The 12846-nt window shown below is 51.4% G+C and overlaps 1 protein-coding gene across 1 annotated transcript; it reads left to right on the top strand.

Annotated features, from left to right (window-relative positions):
- The first annotated feature begins 231 nt into the window (after nt 1-231).
- Nucleotides 232-12486, top strand: HBEGF (heparin binding EGF like growth factor). The gene is made up of 6 exons (XM_028103753.2): nt 232-529; nt 736-909; nt 3732-3909; nt 9625-9780; nt 10612-10702; nt 11043-12486. Exons 1-5 carry the CDS (start codon nt 484-486, stop codon nt 10682-10684), a joined length of 627 nt encoding a protein of 208 aa, XP_027959554.1. The 5' UTR covers nt 232-483; the 3' UTR covers nt 10685-10702; nt 11043-12486.
- Nucleotides 12487-12846: the final 360 nt, after the last annotated feature.

Genomic DNA, 12846 nt, shown 5'->3' with positions numbered 1-12846 from the left:
CCCTGGCCTGGTCCCAAAATATGTCAGCGCCGCCCCCTACTCCCGCCCCCTTCCCCCGCCGCGCCCTCGGAGTGGGGGGCTGCGGGGGCTGCGCGGCGGGCGCCGGGAGCCGGGCGAGCGGCCCAGCGCGGGAGGGGGGAGGGGGCGGGGGCGGGGCGGGGCTTCGGCGCCTCCCGGAGCCTTATTCCCAGCCGCGCGCGGGGGAGTCTTCAGTCGACCGAGGGACCTGCGGGCTGCGCGCGGCTGGCGGGCCTGACCGAGACGTCAGGGGCTTGGGCGGGTGGACAGACAGAGTGAGCAGACAGACGCCCAGTGGCCGCCGGTTCCACGCAGGTCCCAGCTAGGCTTGCACCCAGAGGCCGGCAGCAGACAGAAAGCGGCCGAATCTCCTGCGCTCCGCCCGCCCCGGCTCCGGTGCCAGCGCCCGGTGGCCGCCGCCTCCTAAGTGATTGCTGCTTCGCCGCCTCCTCCGGGTCCAGGACCATGAAGCTGCTGCCGTCGGTGGTGCTGAAGCTCTTTCTGGCTGCAGGTGAGAGGGCTGCCGACGCCCCCGGAGTTCGGGGGGGTGTTGGGGACACTGAGCTGGGGGGCACAGGGGAAGGTCGCTGCAGCGACCCCAGCGCGGGCCACTTGGTGGGGCCCGTGCTCACTGGGTGCGGGCGGGCGCCAGCATTGGTGCGTGGCGACCGGGGGTCTGGAGAGGGGGTCTGATGCGGCCTCGCCCCTCACCCGCAGTGCTCTCGGCGTTGGTGACTGGCGAGAGCCTGGAGCGGCTTCGGAGAGGGCTGGCAGCTGGAACCGGCAACCTGGACTCTCCCACCGAATCTACAGACCAGCTACTGGCCCCGGAAGGCGGCCGGGGCAGGGAAGTCCTGAACTTAGAAGAGACAGACCTGGACCTTTTAAGAGGTGGGTGTGAGGGCTGCCCATCCTCGACCCCGCAATTGGCAATTGAAGAATAAGTGGACTGAGGATTCATGCCGTTTGGGCACACTTGCGGGTTGGGGGTATTCGTGGAGGACTTCAAGGAAAAGCTGCTGAGCCTGACAAGCTTACTCAGGGATCCTGAAATGTGGGTCCCACTGTCTTTCTTGCTGTTGAGTCTCGCATGTCCAGCTGCTGCCCTTCTGGGTAGTTTAGAGCCTAGGGAGAAGGCAAGGTGTCTGGGGTCTGGTACATTCCCCTGGGGTAAGCTGGAGCAAGGAACAAGGAATGGTTAGGATGCTTTCCGTATTGTTTCTATATAACAATGGGTGCAAGTCTTAATTCCTCTATCAAATGACCATTATGTATAAAATGACAGATGTGGAGAGCCTAGGAACATAGTAGCTGTGCAGTCTTCTCCATCCACCTGTCTCCAGGTTGGAGAAACAGAGGGGAATGAGGAACTCTTGGTCCCCCAGGTGAGGCCAGCACCTCCTGGGGAGCCTATGAGCGGTGGGCACAGTGTCCCTAGGGAGGTATAATGAAATGGCATGTGTCTACACATCCTACCCAAAGCCTAGAGACTTCTGAGCACCCTGAGTGCCTGAGAGAGACTCAGAGGGATGAAGGGCCAGGTGGGATCCTCCAACCAGCAGATATGGCTGTGGCTGAGTACAGGCACAGGGCAGAGTCCAGAGCCTCCAGCATTGACCACTTGCCTGCCTACAGCCACCTGTCGTGATTCTTGAGGGTGGAGCAGGGACTGAGCCCTGGAGTGCCAGAATGACTAATTTGGTTGGAAAGATACCCACCTGTTCTAGCCCCGCCTGCTCCTCAACCATGTTCCCCCTCCTTACGCAGAGCTTCCCTTAGGTACTGTCTCTGCTTCATATAAATCAAAGGTCTGCTCCCAAGCCAAGCCTGCACTGCCACCCTTCATCCTCTCCCCGTAGCCTCCTTGGGTCACCCCTGGCCGGAACAACCTGGATTCTCGTAGCCCTCTCCTCCTAGGCTGGGCAGAGCTGGGCTGTGACTCACCCTCCACCCACACGGCTGCTCCTCATACCTCTGCAGACCTGACTCACTGCTCCCTGTCCCTGGCAGGAGCCTTGCTGTCACCCTGTCACTCTATTCCTCCCCTCTCTGGCTGGCTTGCCTCTCCTGCCACAGTTTCACTACAGCTCTGGTCACTCTGAGCATCGGCCTCACCTTCTGAGTTCTGAAGGGACTTGCGTCTACACCAGAGGAAACGGGACTGTGGGACTACTGGCACCTGCCTTTCTTCCCTTCTCTTGGCTTTGCTGGGTGAAAGCTATTTTTCAGGTCTGGGGATCATATCATCTAAAATGAATAACCATTACAATTTATTAAGTACCTACTGTGTTTTAGGCACTCATTATGCTATTGTAGGTTGATTAATCCTGTAACAACCCTCTGAGATTGAACTTCTGCTAGCCACTACTTATTGAGAACCCCAAGGTTCAGAGAGATTAAGCTACTTGCCCAAAATCAGAGGGCTAAAGTTGGAGCACAGGTCTGCTGACTTCAGAGCCCATTCATTGTTTCATTCCTGGTTCAACATCCCGGGTGCTCTAGACTTGTCCAGGGGAAGGGACAGAGGTGCATGAGCAGTTTGGTATATTGGGAAAGAGCACTGGATATGGAATCCAGAGACCACATTTCTGACCTCAACCCTGCATGACCTTTACCAAATCACTGCCTTTTGGGACCTCAAGTTTTTTATCTGAAAATGGAAAGCCATGACATTCTTTCAAGTCACTTCCCGCTTGAGGATGCTGGGTCTCCAGTCCAATGTATGATGCTCACCCTTGCACCAGACACATGGCTGCAGGCATGTTTTTTCTGCAGGGAGCAGGGGAGAAAGGACTGGCGTCAGACCCCTGATGGGCTAATGGGCGTAGCCCACGGTCAGGCCCAGCTGGATATCTATGTGAGGCTGCTTTTTCCCCCCTTTGAAGTGTGGAAAGAATGGGGGGAGTCATCATTGTTCCAGTTCCTTCTGGATAGTTCCTTACTTTCCATCTTTCGCCCCCTTGTACACACTATACTCACACATCCTAGAGAGCTATAAACAGGACATTTGGGGGTAAATGTAATAGACCTTTGAGAGAAGTGGTGAGCTGCAAAGGACACAGAGCCAGGTAAATATTCTGCTTGAAGTCAAAAAAGCAAGGACCTGACCAGGGATGGCCTGCTTGCGGTCCCCAAGCCTGGCTCTGGCCTGGGTTCATGGTACCCTGGTGCTAACGGGTGTGTCAGAGGGGGGCATCTGGACGTGGACACTGTTGTTATTTTAGGAGCCCTCCCCCCCAAAAAAAACCCTCCAAGTACCTTCTGCAGAAGCAATTTTTATCTCTGACACTGTCTTCCTGCAAGTGGGTCACTGAGTGCAGCATCAGGAAATGAGGTTGATTTAAGGCCAAAATAGCACCAAGTGGGCGTGGGGGAGTAGATGGGGATGGACAGTGGGGTGGGGGCGAGGTTGGTAGAACTGCCCAGTCAGCGGCAGTTATTCAACAGAAGCTAGCATTGTTTGAATGGAGTTCTTAAACTGCGTCTGAGAAATGCTTTCCTTGGGACCCCTATAGCCTCTGTTTCCTCCACTGCTTTCTGGTGGTTCGGCCCAGTCTCCCTTTAGCCCTGGGGAAGCACTGAGCCTGGGAGCCTTCCCGAGTCCTCTGACTTCAGGTGGGATCAAAGAGGACGCATTCCTTCCAGACACGATGCTGTTCGGAGTCTTTCCCCCAGGAGAGTCGAAGACTTAACAGGGTCTTTTTCTCCTGCAGCTGCTTTCTCCTCCAAGCCACAGGCCCTGGCCACACCCAGCAAGGAGGAGCGTGGGAAAAAAAAGAAGAAAGGCAAGGGGTTAGGGAGGAAGAGAGACCCATGTCTTCGGAAATACAAGGACTTCTGCATCCACGGAGAATGCAAATATGTGAAGGAGCTCCGGGCTCCATCCTGCATGTAAGTGTCCCCTCCCTGGGCTGACTCTGCTCAGCACACTCTTTGTCAGTCACGTGGCTGTTCCTCGTTGTCACTGTTCCTTGAATTCATAATTCTACCCAGCTTCTTCTCAATCTTTAGGCGGAAGTTGGGAGGAGGGGAAATATTTTTAGTCAGCGGAAGGGGCTCTCCCCCGCATGGGATGTAATTTCCTGTGGTGTAGGTTTGTGACGCTCTTTCATCCTTGGGGACATTTCCTGCTTGCTCAGACATGAACATGGGGCTAGGAGAGCTAATACCTGCAGGCAGGTCCTTCAGTCCTACCTCATGCCCTACTCCAGATGGGAGAAGCCGGTAGGACACGTGGCAGAGTAGGCTTCTGGGTTGGAGCAGAGCTCCTGGGACCTCCTCTCCCAAGCCCTGCAGGCAGGTATGAGGTGCATTTGGACTCACACTGTGCAGATGTGTGTGCTCGGACATATGTGCGCTCATATGAGAGCACATTGCGGGTTGATTCAAAGGCATGGCAGGACTAACCAGAAAGGAATCATCATGGAAGCAGGGAGAAGCCCCTTCGTCTCTTCTTCCTCATCCCAGCAAGGGCCAGGACATGGGGGAACATAGTGGGTATTGGCCTTTGGCCATGGGATTGGGAGAACACTTCCTTTGTGCAAGATTAACAGGAAATGGGACCCAACCCAGTAGGCATCAGCCCCTGGTCAGGCAGCACCACCCTTTCCCTGGGTGGAGGGGCCGTGGGTTCCCCAGCTGCTCTGCTAAGCCAAGCCCAGCAGACGGCTGCCTTGGCACCCCCTCAGGGATGATGGCACCACCATGCTTTCTGGCAGGCATAATGTCGCCACTGTGCCTGAGGCCAACACCCACATTCGACTACAAACATCCACTCTCCCTCTGGGCACAAGGTCCCTTAGAGAGACAGGCTTTGTGACCTGGGAGACTCTGGACAGAGCTAGGAGACTATTAGGTGGGTGCCACCCCTCGGCCTGTCCAGAAGGCTGGCTGCCTGGCATCTCTTCTACTGTGATTGGTACCGATCCCTTGGCTTTTTTTTTTTTTTTTTTTACCATTTTAGCTGTTTTTATTTATTTATTTATTTTTTTATTTTTTTAAAGATTTTTATTTATTTATTTGACAGAGAGAGACAGTGAGAGCAGGAACACAAGCAGGGGGAGTGGGAGAGGGAGAAGCAGGCCTCCCGCTGAGCAGGGAGCCTGATGCGGGGCTCGATCCCAGGACCCTGGGATCATGACCTGAGCCGAAGGCAGACGCCCAACCAACTGAGCCACCCAGGCGCCCCACAATCCCTTGGCTTTTTAAGTCTTCCTTGTCCTGACTGATCTGACATAGCAAAGCTACCCTGTATTTGGCAATTGGCAGACAGACCCATCACTCTCCACCATGTCTAAGATCACTTGTGTGTCCTCCCCTATAACATCCTTGTCAGGAGCTTGGTATTAGAGGGAGTTGCTTTAGAGGAACATAGACAGTCCCCCTATTATTCTTCCCAAGGTCTTGGGATAGGGTGGGAAATGTTTGTCTTAAATTTGTAAAATGCCATCGTTGGCACAGGATAGAGGCAGTGACTACGAGGGTAGTCAAGATGGATTGAGGCCAGGAATCTGTCTAGTCCAGGGCTTTGGCGGATGGACTTCGACTGCTTAGCTGAGAACCTTTGTAAGGGTGCTTTCCTGGAGAGCAGGGCCTGACCCACCCGTGAAAGCCGGTAGATAAGGGTGCATAGGGCCAAGGTGGTCCTAGGGATAGTGATGATAACCATGATGATGCCTTCTCTCCTTTGCCCCATAACTTCACAATTAACCTTTAAAATGATCTGAGCCCCACGGGTACGGGTTCAGTACCTACCTGGTGCCAACTGTTCTAGGGAATGGGCAATTATAGTCATGTCCTGGGATTCTCAAAAGCCCTGGACGGGGGTTGGCAGGGCTTGCTATCTCTAGTTTAAAGGTGAGAAAACTAGAGCCAGGAAGTAGGAAGTGATTTGCCTGAGATCAAGAGCTAAATAAATGGATGGAAACACAACAAGGATTCAGGTGCCGGACTTCCGGTCCAGCACGCTTTTCATGCCCCCAGGCTGTCCTGGGTGTTGGCTTGCGTCCTTCTTCCCTCTCTGTCCTTACAGAGTTTGAATAGGATTTTACAGAGGATAGCCGTTAGGTTCGAGGTCTCTTAAGGCTTTTCGTAGCATAGCAATCTGATTTGAAGCCTTCGTCTCTGCTTCCTAGGCAGATTTTCTAGGGGCTGGATTCTGTGTCTGCTTTGGCCACCTCCTGCCTCCGGCCTTTGGAACTCAGGGCAGAAAGCAGCAAGAAGACACAGAGCTCCTGGTGTGGGGAAATGTGATATCTGGTCACCTGCATGTGGGGCCCTTTGTTGCTCCTCCTTCCTCTAGACCCGGGAACCACCAGCTGGAGTGTGCCCAGGCTGCCCTGAGGAGCTTGAGGCTAGCTGGTTTCCTAAACCAGTCCTCCACAGCCACCATACCCAGGAAAACCCTTTTGTGTCACCAGCCAAAAGTTGCCCTCAAAGAATAGTTTCCTAGGGCTCCTGACTGGCTGCTGACCCAGAAACTGGCTGCAAAGTTTCCTGTGGCCGGAGGAAACCTGGAGGCAGTCAGGCTGAGAAGAACTCAGCTGGAAGAGAGACAGGCGTGGGGCCTTCCCTTGGCCTCACTGGCCAGATGCTGAGAAGGAAGGGTGAGCCCCCTTCTCTTTGGCTCCATCTGACTTCGGTGCCCCATTCCTCAGGGCAGTACCCTCTGGAGTCCTATTATATAATCACTCACACATATGTGGGACTTGGTCTTTTGTTAAGGGCTGTTAAGTGTAGTATCTCATTTGATCTTCAAAATACTCTCGTGAAATAGGTATTTATTATTCCTGTGTTTTACATGAGTAAACCCAAGCTTGGAAAGGTAAAAGTAACTTGCTCAAGATCACCTGGCTAGAAATAGCAGCAAGACATGAGGTAGGGGTGGAAAAACCCAGTTTGGAAGATGTCTCTGGACCCTAGAGGGTTCTTCCTTCCATTGTAATACTAACACAAGTTCTGAAATGGGTCACAAACATCAGTAGGAGGAACGCGTTCCAGTTTGGTGGGTTGCTGGCTCTGAGCAAGATACATGATCTTGCCCCCACCCGGGATGCTTGGAATGGGCTCATCCCCCCTCCTTCTCTGGGGAAGACAGGAGTCATCTGCAAAGGGAGGGGGAGGTGGGTAATATTAGGATGTTTACATTATTATCCTTTTGACTCAGGGTGGGGGTGGAGGGATTATGTAACTGAATTGCGGGACTCTGAGACCAAGCTTTATTTCTATCATCTGAGTAACTACCTGTGGGGTTTGAGTGACGGCTGGAAGTGAAAAACAGCCTGAGCTTCACTTCCCTTCCCCCCCCTCCCCCAGGAGAGCATAGTCTCTGAAGTCATCTAGACTGCTGGGTTGAATCCTGGCTCTACCTCTCACTAGCTGCATAACCTTGGGCGAATTAGCTAAGAATTTAAGCCTCAGTCTCTCCATCTTTGAAATGGGGATAGTAACTCCTACTTCACAGAGATGTTTTTAAGATTAATTGAAGTGAGGGCGCCTGGGTGGCTCAGATGGTTAAGCGTCTGCCTTCGGCTCAGGTCATGATCCCAGGGTCCTGGGATCGAGTCCCGCATCGGGCTCCCTGCTCCTAGGGAGCCTGCTTCTCCCTCTGCTTCTCTCTTTCTCTCTCTCTCTCTCTGTCTCTCATGAATAAAGAAATAAAATCTTAAAAAAAAAAAAAAGAACTGAAGTTTAAAAAAAAAAAAAGATTAATTGAAGTGATTCTTGTAAAGCAATTAGCACAGAGTACTTGGCTCACAGTAAGCCTTTAATGTTGGCTATTTGTTATTCAAATTAATAATAATAAGTCAAAGAGCAGGGTCAGACAATCCCAGGAACCTATCACTTCATCAGATTCGTGTTTCCTGGGGGTAATCTGTGCTGTTCCGAGTGAAAAGAATCATGAATTTGGAATCTGCTTGGACTGGTTTCTAGTCTTAGCCTTGCTGCTTCTTAGTTATGCTACTTTTGGTAAATCACATCCTCTGATTGTTAATCTTAGTCTTTCAATCTGTAAAATGGGGCCGTACCTGCCTACCAGATGTTATGAGCCTCAGTTGAGCTAGCAGATAAGGATAGTACCTTATAAACTGTTAACTGCTGAGCATAAGTGATTTTCCAGGGGCACTCCTGAGAGCTTCCTCCATAGCCTGCCAGGATGGGGGTCGTTGTTTTGCCCACCTTGGCTGATGGGTTCATGGAGAGGCTGGGCACGGAGCCGTGTGCCCTGCTGTTTATATATGGGACTGACCCACATTTATCCTACAGTGAGGTGGTTCCCCAAAGCACCCAGGAGGAGCTGAGGCAGGGAGAGGTGCTCGGCACTCAGCAGGGGCGGCCTGGCCCCCCTGCTGCTGCCAGGTCCGGATAGGTCCGCTTCTGGGGTGCCTCTCAGCAAGAAGAAGGGATTCCTTGCTCTGAGGTACCTACCACATGCACAACCTGCTTCCCAGAGGAGGCACAGCTCAGAATAGAGGGCCGCCAGGTTCTCGGTGCTTCCATCAGCAAGCTAGTGGCCCAAAGTCCCCAGGCAGACGGTGCCAGTGCACTTGTGGGTGTAATTGGGGAGCACACTGAGCTCAGAGTCAGATAAACCGAGACCACGCTTCTGCTCTGCTGAGTGACCATGGGGAGGATAGCTCTGGCTTTCTGTAACATGGGGGGCTGCCACCTACATCAAAGGGCCTCTCGGGTGCTCAGATACAGGAAGGGACATGAATGTGCTTGTTCAACTGAAAGGGTTTCCCAGTCTTCCTAAGAGCTTTGAGGAAATGCTTTATGTTAGAAGAGGCATTTGCCATCTGATTGATTTCTTGAGTGTGAAAAGCTGGAGTGTTGTTTCTGACATTTTTCCATGCTCTGGCAAGACAGCTGAGCAAGAAGTTACCTTGGTTTTTTTGTTTTTTGTTTTTTGTTTTTTGTTTTTTTTTGCTTTGTCCTATGATGGAGGAGGCCAGATAGCCCAGGGTTCAGAGGCCAAAAGTTGATGTGAAGCTCTCAAATTGGGCCCTGCACCCAGAGGGAGCTGGGAGTTAAATGAAAGGAACTTGAGAAAAATGACTCCTGGCAAAGGAACAGGACCTATTAATAGGATGGGCCGTGGCTGAGAGGGACTGAGGGCTGGAAGCCGTGGTGGAGAAGGCTGGGTTTATTTCTGGGTCAGAGTTAAGGGGCCTCACCAGAGGGAGTGATACCCAGTCCCCTCAACTCAACCCACCAGCTAATGGACCTAAGTCTTCTGAGGGGCTTAAACAGCATGTCTTAATACCCATGTAATAAATCATCCACACGTGGAACATATGTAGCTTGGACCTTGAAGTCCTCTCTCACTTTTTCCCGGCCTGGAGTGGGAATCTTGAGCCAGAGAACCAGAGGGAATGGAGAGGGGGGCAAAGGGTGGGAAGGAAAGCCACAGAGCCTTCAGAGCGGCTTCTCAGGAGTCTTCTCCTAGACTCCTTCTAGAAGGATAGAGGAAGGGTGGGGATCACGGCCAGGGACTGATAGGCTGAGGCTGTGAGGACTGCGATCTGGCTTAGGCAGGAGGACCATTGCCTGTAGAGAGAGGCCAAACCACTAACCTCATCTTTGCTTTGTCCCGTCTGGAACCAGCTGCGAGCCCGGTTACCACGGAGAGAGGTGCCATGGGTTGAGCCTCCCAGTGGAAAATCGCTTATATACTTATGACCATACAACCATCCTGGCTGTGGTGGCCGTGGTGCTGTCGTCTGTCTGTCTGCTTGTCATCGCGGGGCTTCTCATGTTTCGGTGAGTATTGGGGCCCCCTGCAGGTTGTTTCTGCAAATCACTCCCAGTCCTCCTCCAGTCGGGTCTTCTGCCTGTGATCATATGAGTCCTTCAACCTCCCAAATTCCAGGCTAGGAATCTGACCGGCATTCCTGAGCCCAGGAACCCAGCTTGTCTGGCCTGACATGAGTCCAGTGGTCCAGAGCCTGGTCCAGAGCCTGGTCCAGAGCCCAGGGCAAAGATTGCCAGGTCATAGCAGGTCCTGCTTTTCACAGCAGGCCTAATAACCCACCCATGGGTCTACCCCTTCACACAGTTCTTTCCCTTTGCTCTGTTCTTTGATGGCCTTAGTGTATGGTTTGATAGACAAACCATACATGTTCTTTGATGGCTGGTGTATGGCTATTGGTTTATCCTTTCAATTCTGAGACATCTCACCCTCAGGTCGTGCTTCCAGTCCAGGTTATGTTCTAGACTGGGGGAGACCTACCAAACACTCTGCCCATTTCCAAGCCGTGCAATTCGTCTGTTGTGAGATCTGGACCAAGTTACCTGTCTCTCTGAGGGCTATCATCTTACAGTGATTGTAATCTGTCTACCTACCTCATAAGGATATTATGAGGATATGTAAACAAGGTCAAAGTTCTCAGCAAATTATAGCCTGCTGTTAGAGACAGGCATTCCTTGGGGCAGTTGGGCCTTTGACCAGAGGTCTGCTGGGCTGCCATACCATCTTGGCTTTTCCAAGTAATGGAGGGAACCATCATGGCAGTGTCCTTTAGAAGGACCTTCTCTGAGACCTGCACCCTATCATATCAGGCAGAGCTTGCTCACAAAACTTGTCTCCTTCAGGTACCATAGGAGAGGAGGTTATGATGTGGAAAGTGAAGAGAAAGTGAAGTTGGGCATGACTACTTCCCACTGAGAGAGACCTGTGCTCAAGGTAATGGTCCATCCTTTGCCCCATGACGCCATCACCATCTTCCCTTCAAGGCATTCTGAACTCTTCTCTCGACCTAGGGGTTGGGGGCAGGCTACTATGGAGTCAGGGTTCCATTGCAGAATGGTTTTCAAAAAGGTTTTCAGTGGGCCATCTCCACGAGGGGTGACAGTTGCTAGAGAAACACCCGAGAGAGAGGCCTAAGACAACAGCTTCTCGCATCCTTGTCCCCTCTTCTGCCCGCTCCCAGAAGACCTTCCTACTTCCTAAGACTGGACCTGGGAAACTCTTAAGTCCCCCTAAGACTGGATCCAGCTTTAAATGCCTTCCTTTTGCGCTTTAGGAATCTGCGGGGGGACTGCTACCTCTGAGAAGGCACAGCTGATCATAGACTCTGCAGAGGGAAAGAACGTCACAGCTCGTCAGGAAGACTCCTTCGTTCCCAGTTGCTATCTAGATTGGGCCTCCCATAATCTGGTATTTTTGCCAAAATACCAGAGCCTTCAAGTGCCAAACGGAAATTGTCAAAATGGGATCTTGGTGAGAAGAAAGCAAAAGTGAGAGACCTTCATGCCCTTCTGATTCCCCTCCTCCAAACCCCACGTATCCTCATAAGTGTGTTTAAACGATTAACTTCTGGATTCAGATGCCAGTTATATTCCATATGCTCCAGGATCTTTGACTGATAAAAAAGAAGAAGGAGAGGAAGAAGGAAAGCTTTGTGGGTTGGAAGAAAGTAACAAAGATTGAGAAGCCATGTACTCAAGTAGCCACCAAGGGATCTGCCATTTGGACCCTCTAGTGCTGGATTTGATGAGCTAACTGTGAAATACCACAAGCCCGAGAACTCTGAATTTTGGGACTTCTACCCAGACGGAAAAATAACAACTATTTTTTGTTTGTTTGTTTGTAAAATGCCTCTTAAATTATATATTTATTTTATTCTATGTATGTTAATTTATTTAGTTTTTAACAATCTAACAATAATATTTCAAGTGCCTAGTCTGTTACTTTGGTGACTTCCTGGCCCTCGACCTTGTATGCCCCACCATCTGGCTCAGTGTCGCACCCCTCTGCCACAACTCCGAGATGGTTCTGTGACCCGTCTGTAGTAATCTGTTCTCTGTCCACATTTCTGAAGATCTTTCACACTCACAGTGCCGCAGGGGGAGGTCAGTAGAGTCAGGATATAGGAGTTAACTTTGTCAGATCCACTCTATGAGTTGGACTGCGGTCTTGCCTAGGCGATTTTGTCTACCGTTTATGTTTTGAAAGCCCACGGTGCTGATGTCCAAGCGTAACAGATACTAGTGTTTGCCTATGTCCTCTCCCTGCCAAATCTCGTAAGAGGTTGGGCTTCCATGCCCGCGGCTTTCCTGGCTCCTCAACCCCCGTGGCCCCAGGCCCACAGAGTGGGAACTCCCTCCTCCCTGCGTCATGACATTTCCCTTACTCCTGCCATTCTTCTGGTGCTACTCCATGCAGGGGTCAGTGCAGCAGAGGATAGTCTAGAAAAGGTATTAGCAAAGAAAAAGGCTGAGGAGGAGCAGGAAACATTGGAGCCGACTGTTCTTGTTAACTGATGACCTACCGATTACTACAGAGTTTGGAGGTGAGGAGGCCTTTTGTGGAAACCCACCCCCCTCACCGAAAACTAAAAAGGTATGCTGTCATGGTCCCTTCTGGAAGTTTCTGGTGCCATTTCTGAACTGTTACAACCTGTATTTCCAAACCTGGTTCATATTTATATTTTGCAACTCAAATAAAGATAACTCTTACTCCACAGACTTCTGTCTGCTTGTTTTATCTGGGAACTGGTTTAACATAGATGGTTCCTAAGCCTGGAGTCGATATTAGGTTCTATGCCAGGCCTTTTTATGTGCACTATCTCAATAGCCCTGACAACAGTTTGATGGAGGTACTATTATCATCCCACTTTTCCAGAGGAGAAAGCTGAGGCTCAGAGAGGTTATGTAACTTACCTGAAGATACACAGTTGGTAAGTGACAGAGCTGGGACTGGCAGTCTGACTGCAATTATTTGTCTTAATATTTATATCATACCACCTCTGAGACACCAGAAAATAAACCTCTCACATAGGAATTTTGGCTGGCTGTAATCCGGAATGACGTCCACCCATTCAGTCA

The sequence above is a fragment of the Eumetopias jubatus genome, unplaced genomic scaffold (assembly GCF_037043125.1).
Source record: "Eumetopias jubatus isolate StellerSeaLion01/CBP00866 unplaced genomic scaffold, mEumJub1_p1.0 scaffold_5, whole genome shotgun sequence".
NCBI classification, from domain to species: domain Eukaryota; kingdom Metazoa; phylum Chordata; class Mammalia; order Carnivora; family Otariidae; genus Eumetopias; species Eumetopias jubatus.
The sequence above is the reverse complement of the archived record's forward strand: the minus strand, read 5'-3'. Positions and strand labels throughout refer to the sequence as shown.

Excerpts from the sequence above, each read along its gene's own strand:
- HBEGF (XM_028103753.2), top strand. The coding sequence starts at position 484 with ATGAAGCTGCTGCCGTCGGTGGTGCTGAAGCTCTTTCTGGCTGCAG. Across the intron at positions 530-735 it reads GAAGCTCTTTCTGGCTGCAG|TGCTCTCGGCGTTGGTGACT; the intron begins GTGAGAGGGCTG and ends CCTCACCCGCAG. Across the intron at positions 910-3,731 it reads AGACCTGGACCTTTTAAGAG|CTGCTTTCTCCTCCAAGCCA; the intron begins GTGGGTGTGAGG and ends TTTCTCCTGCAG.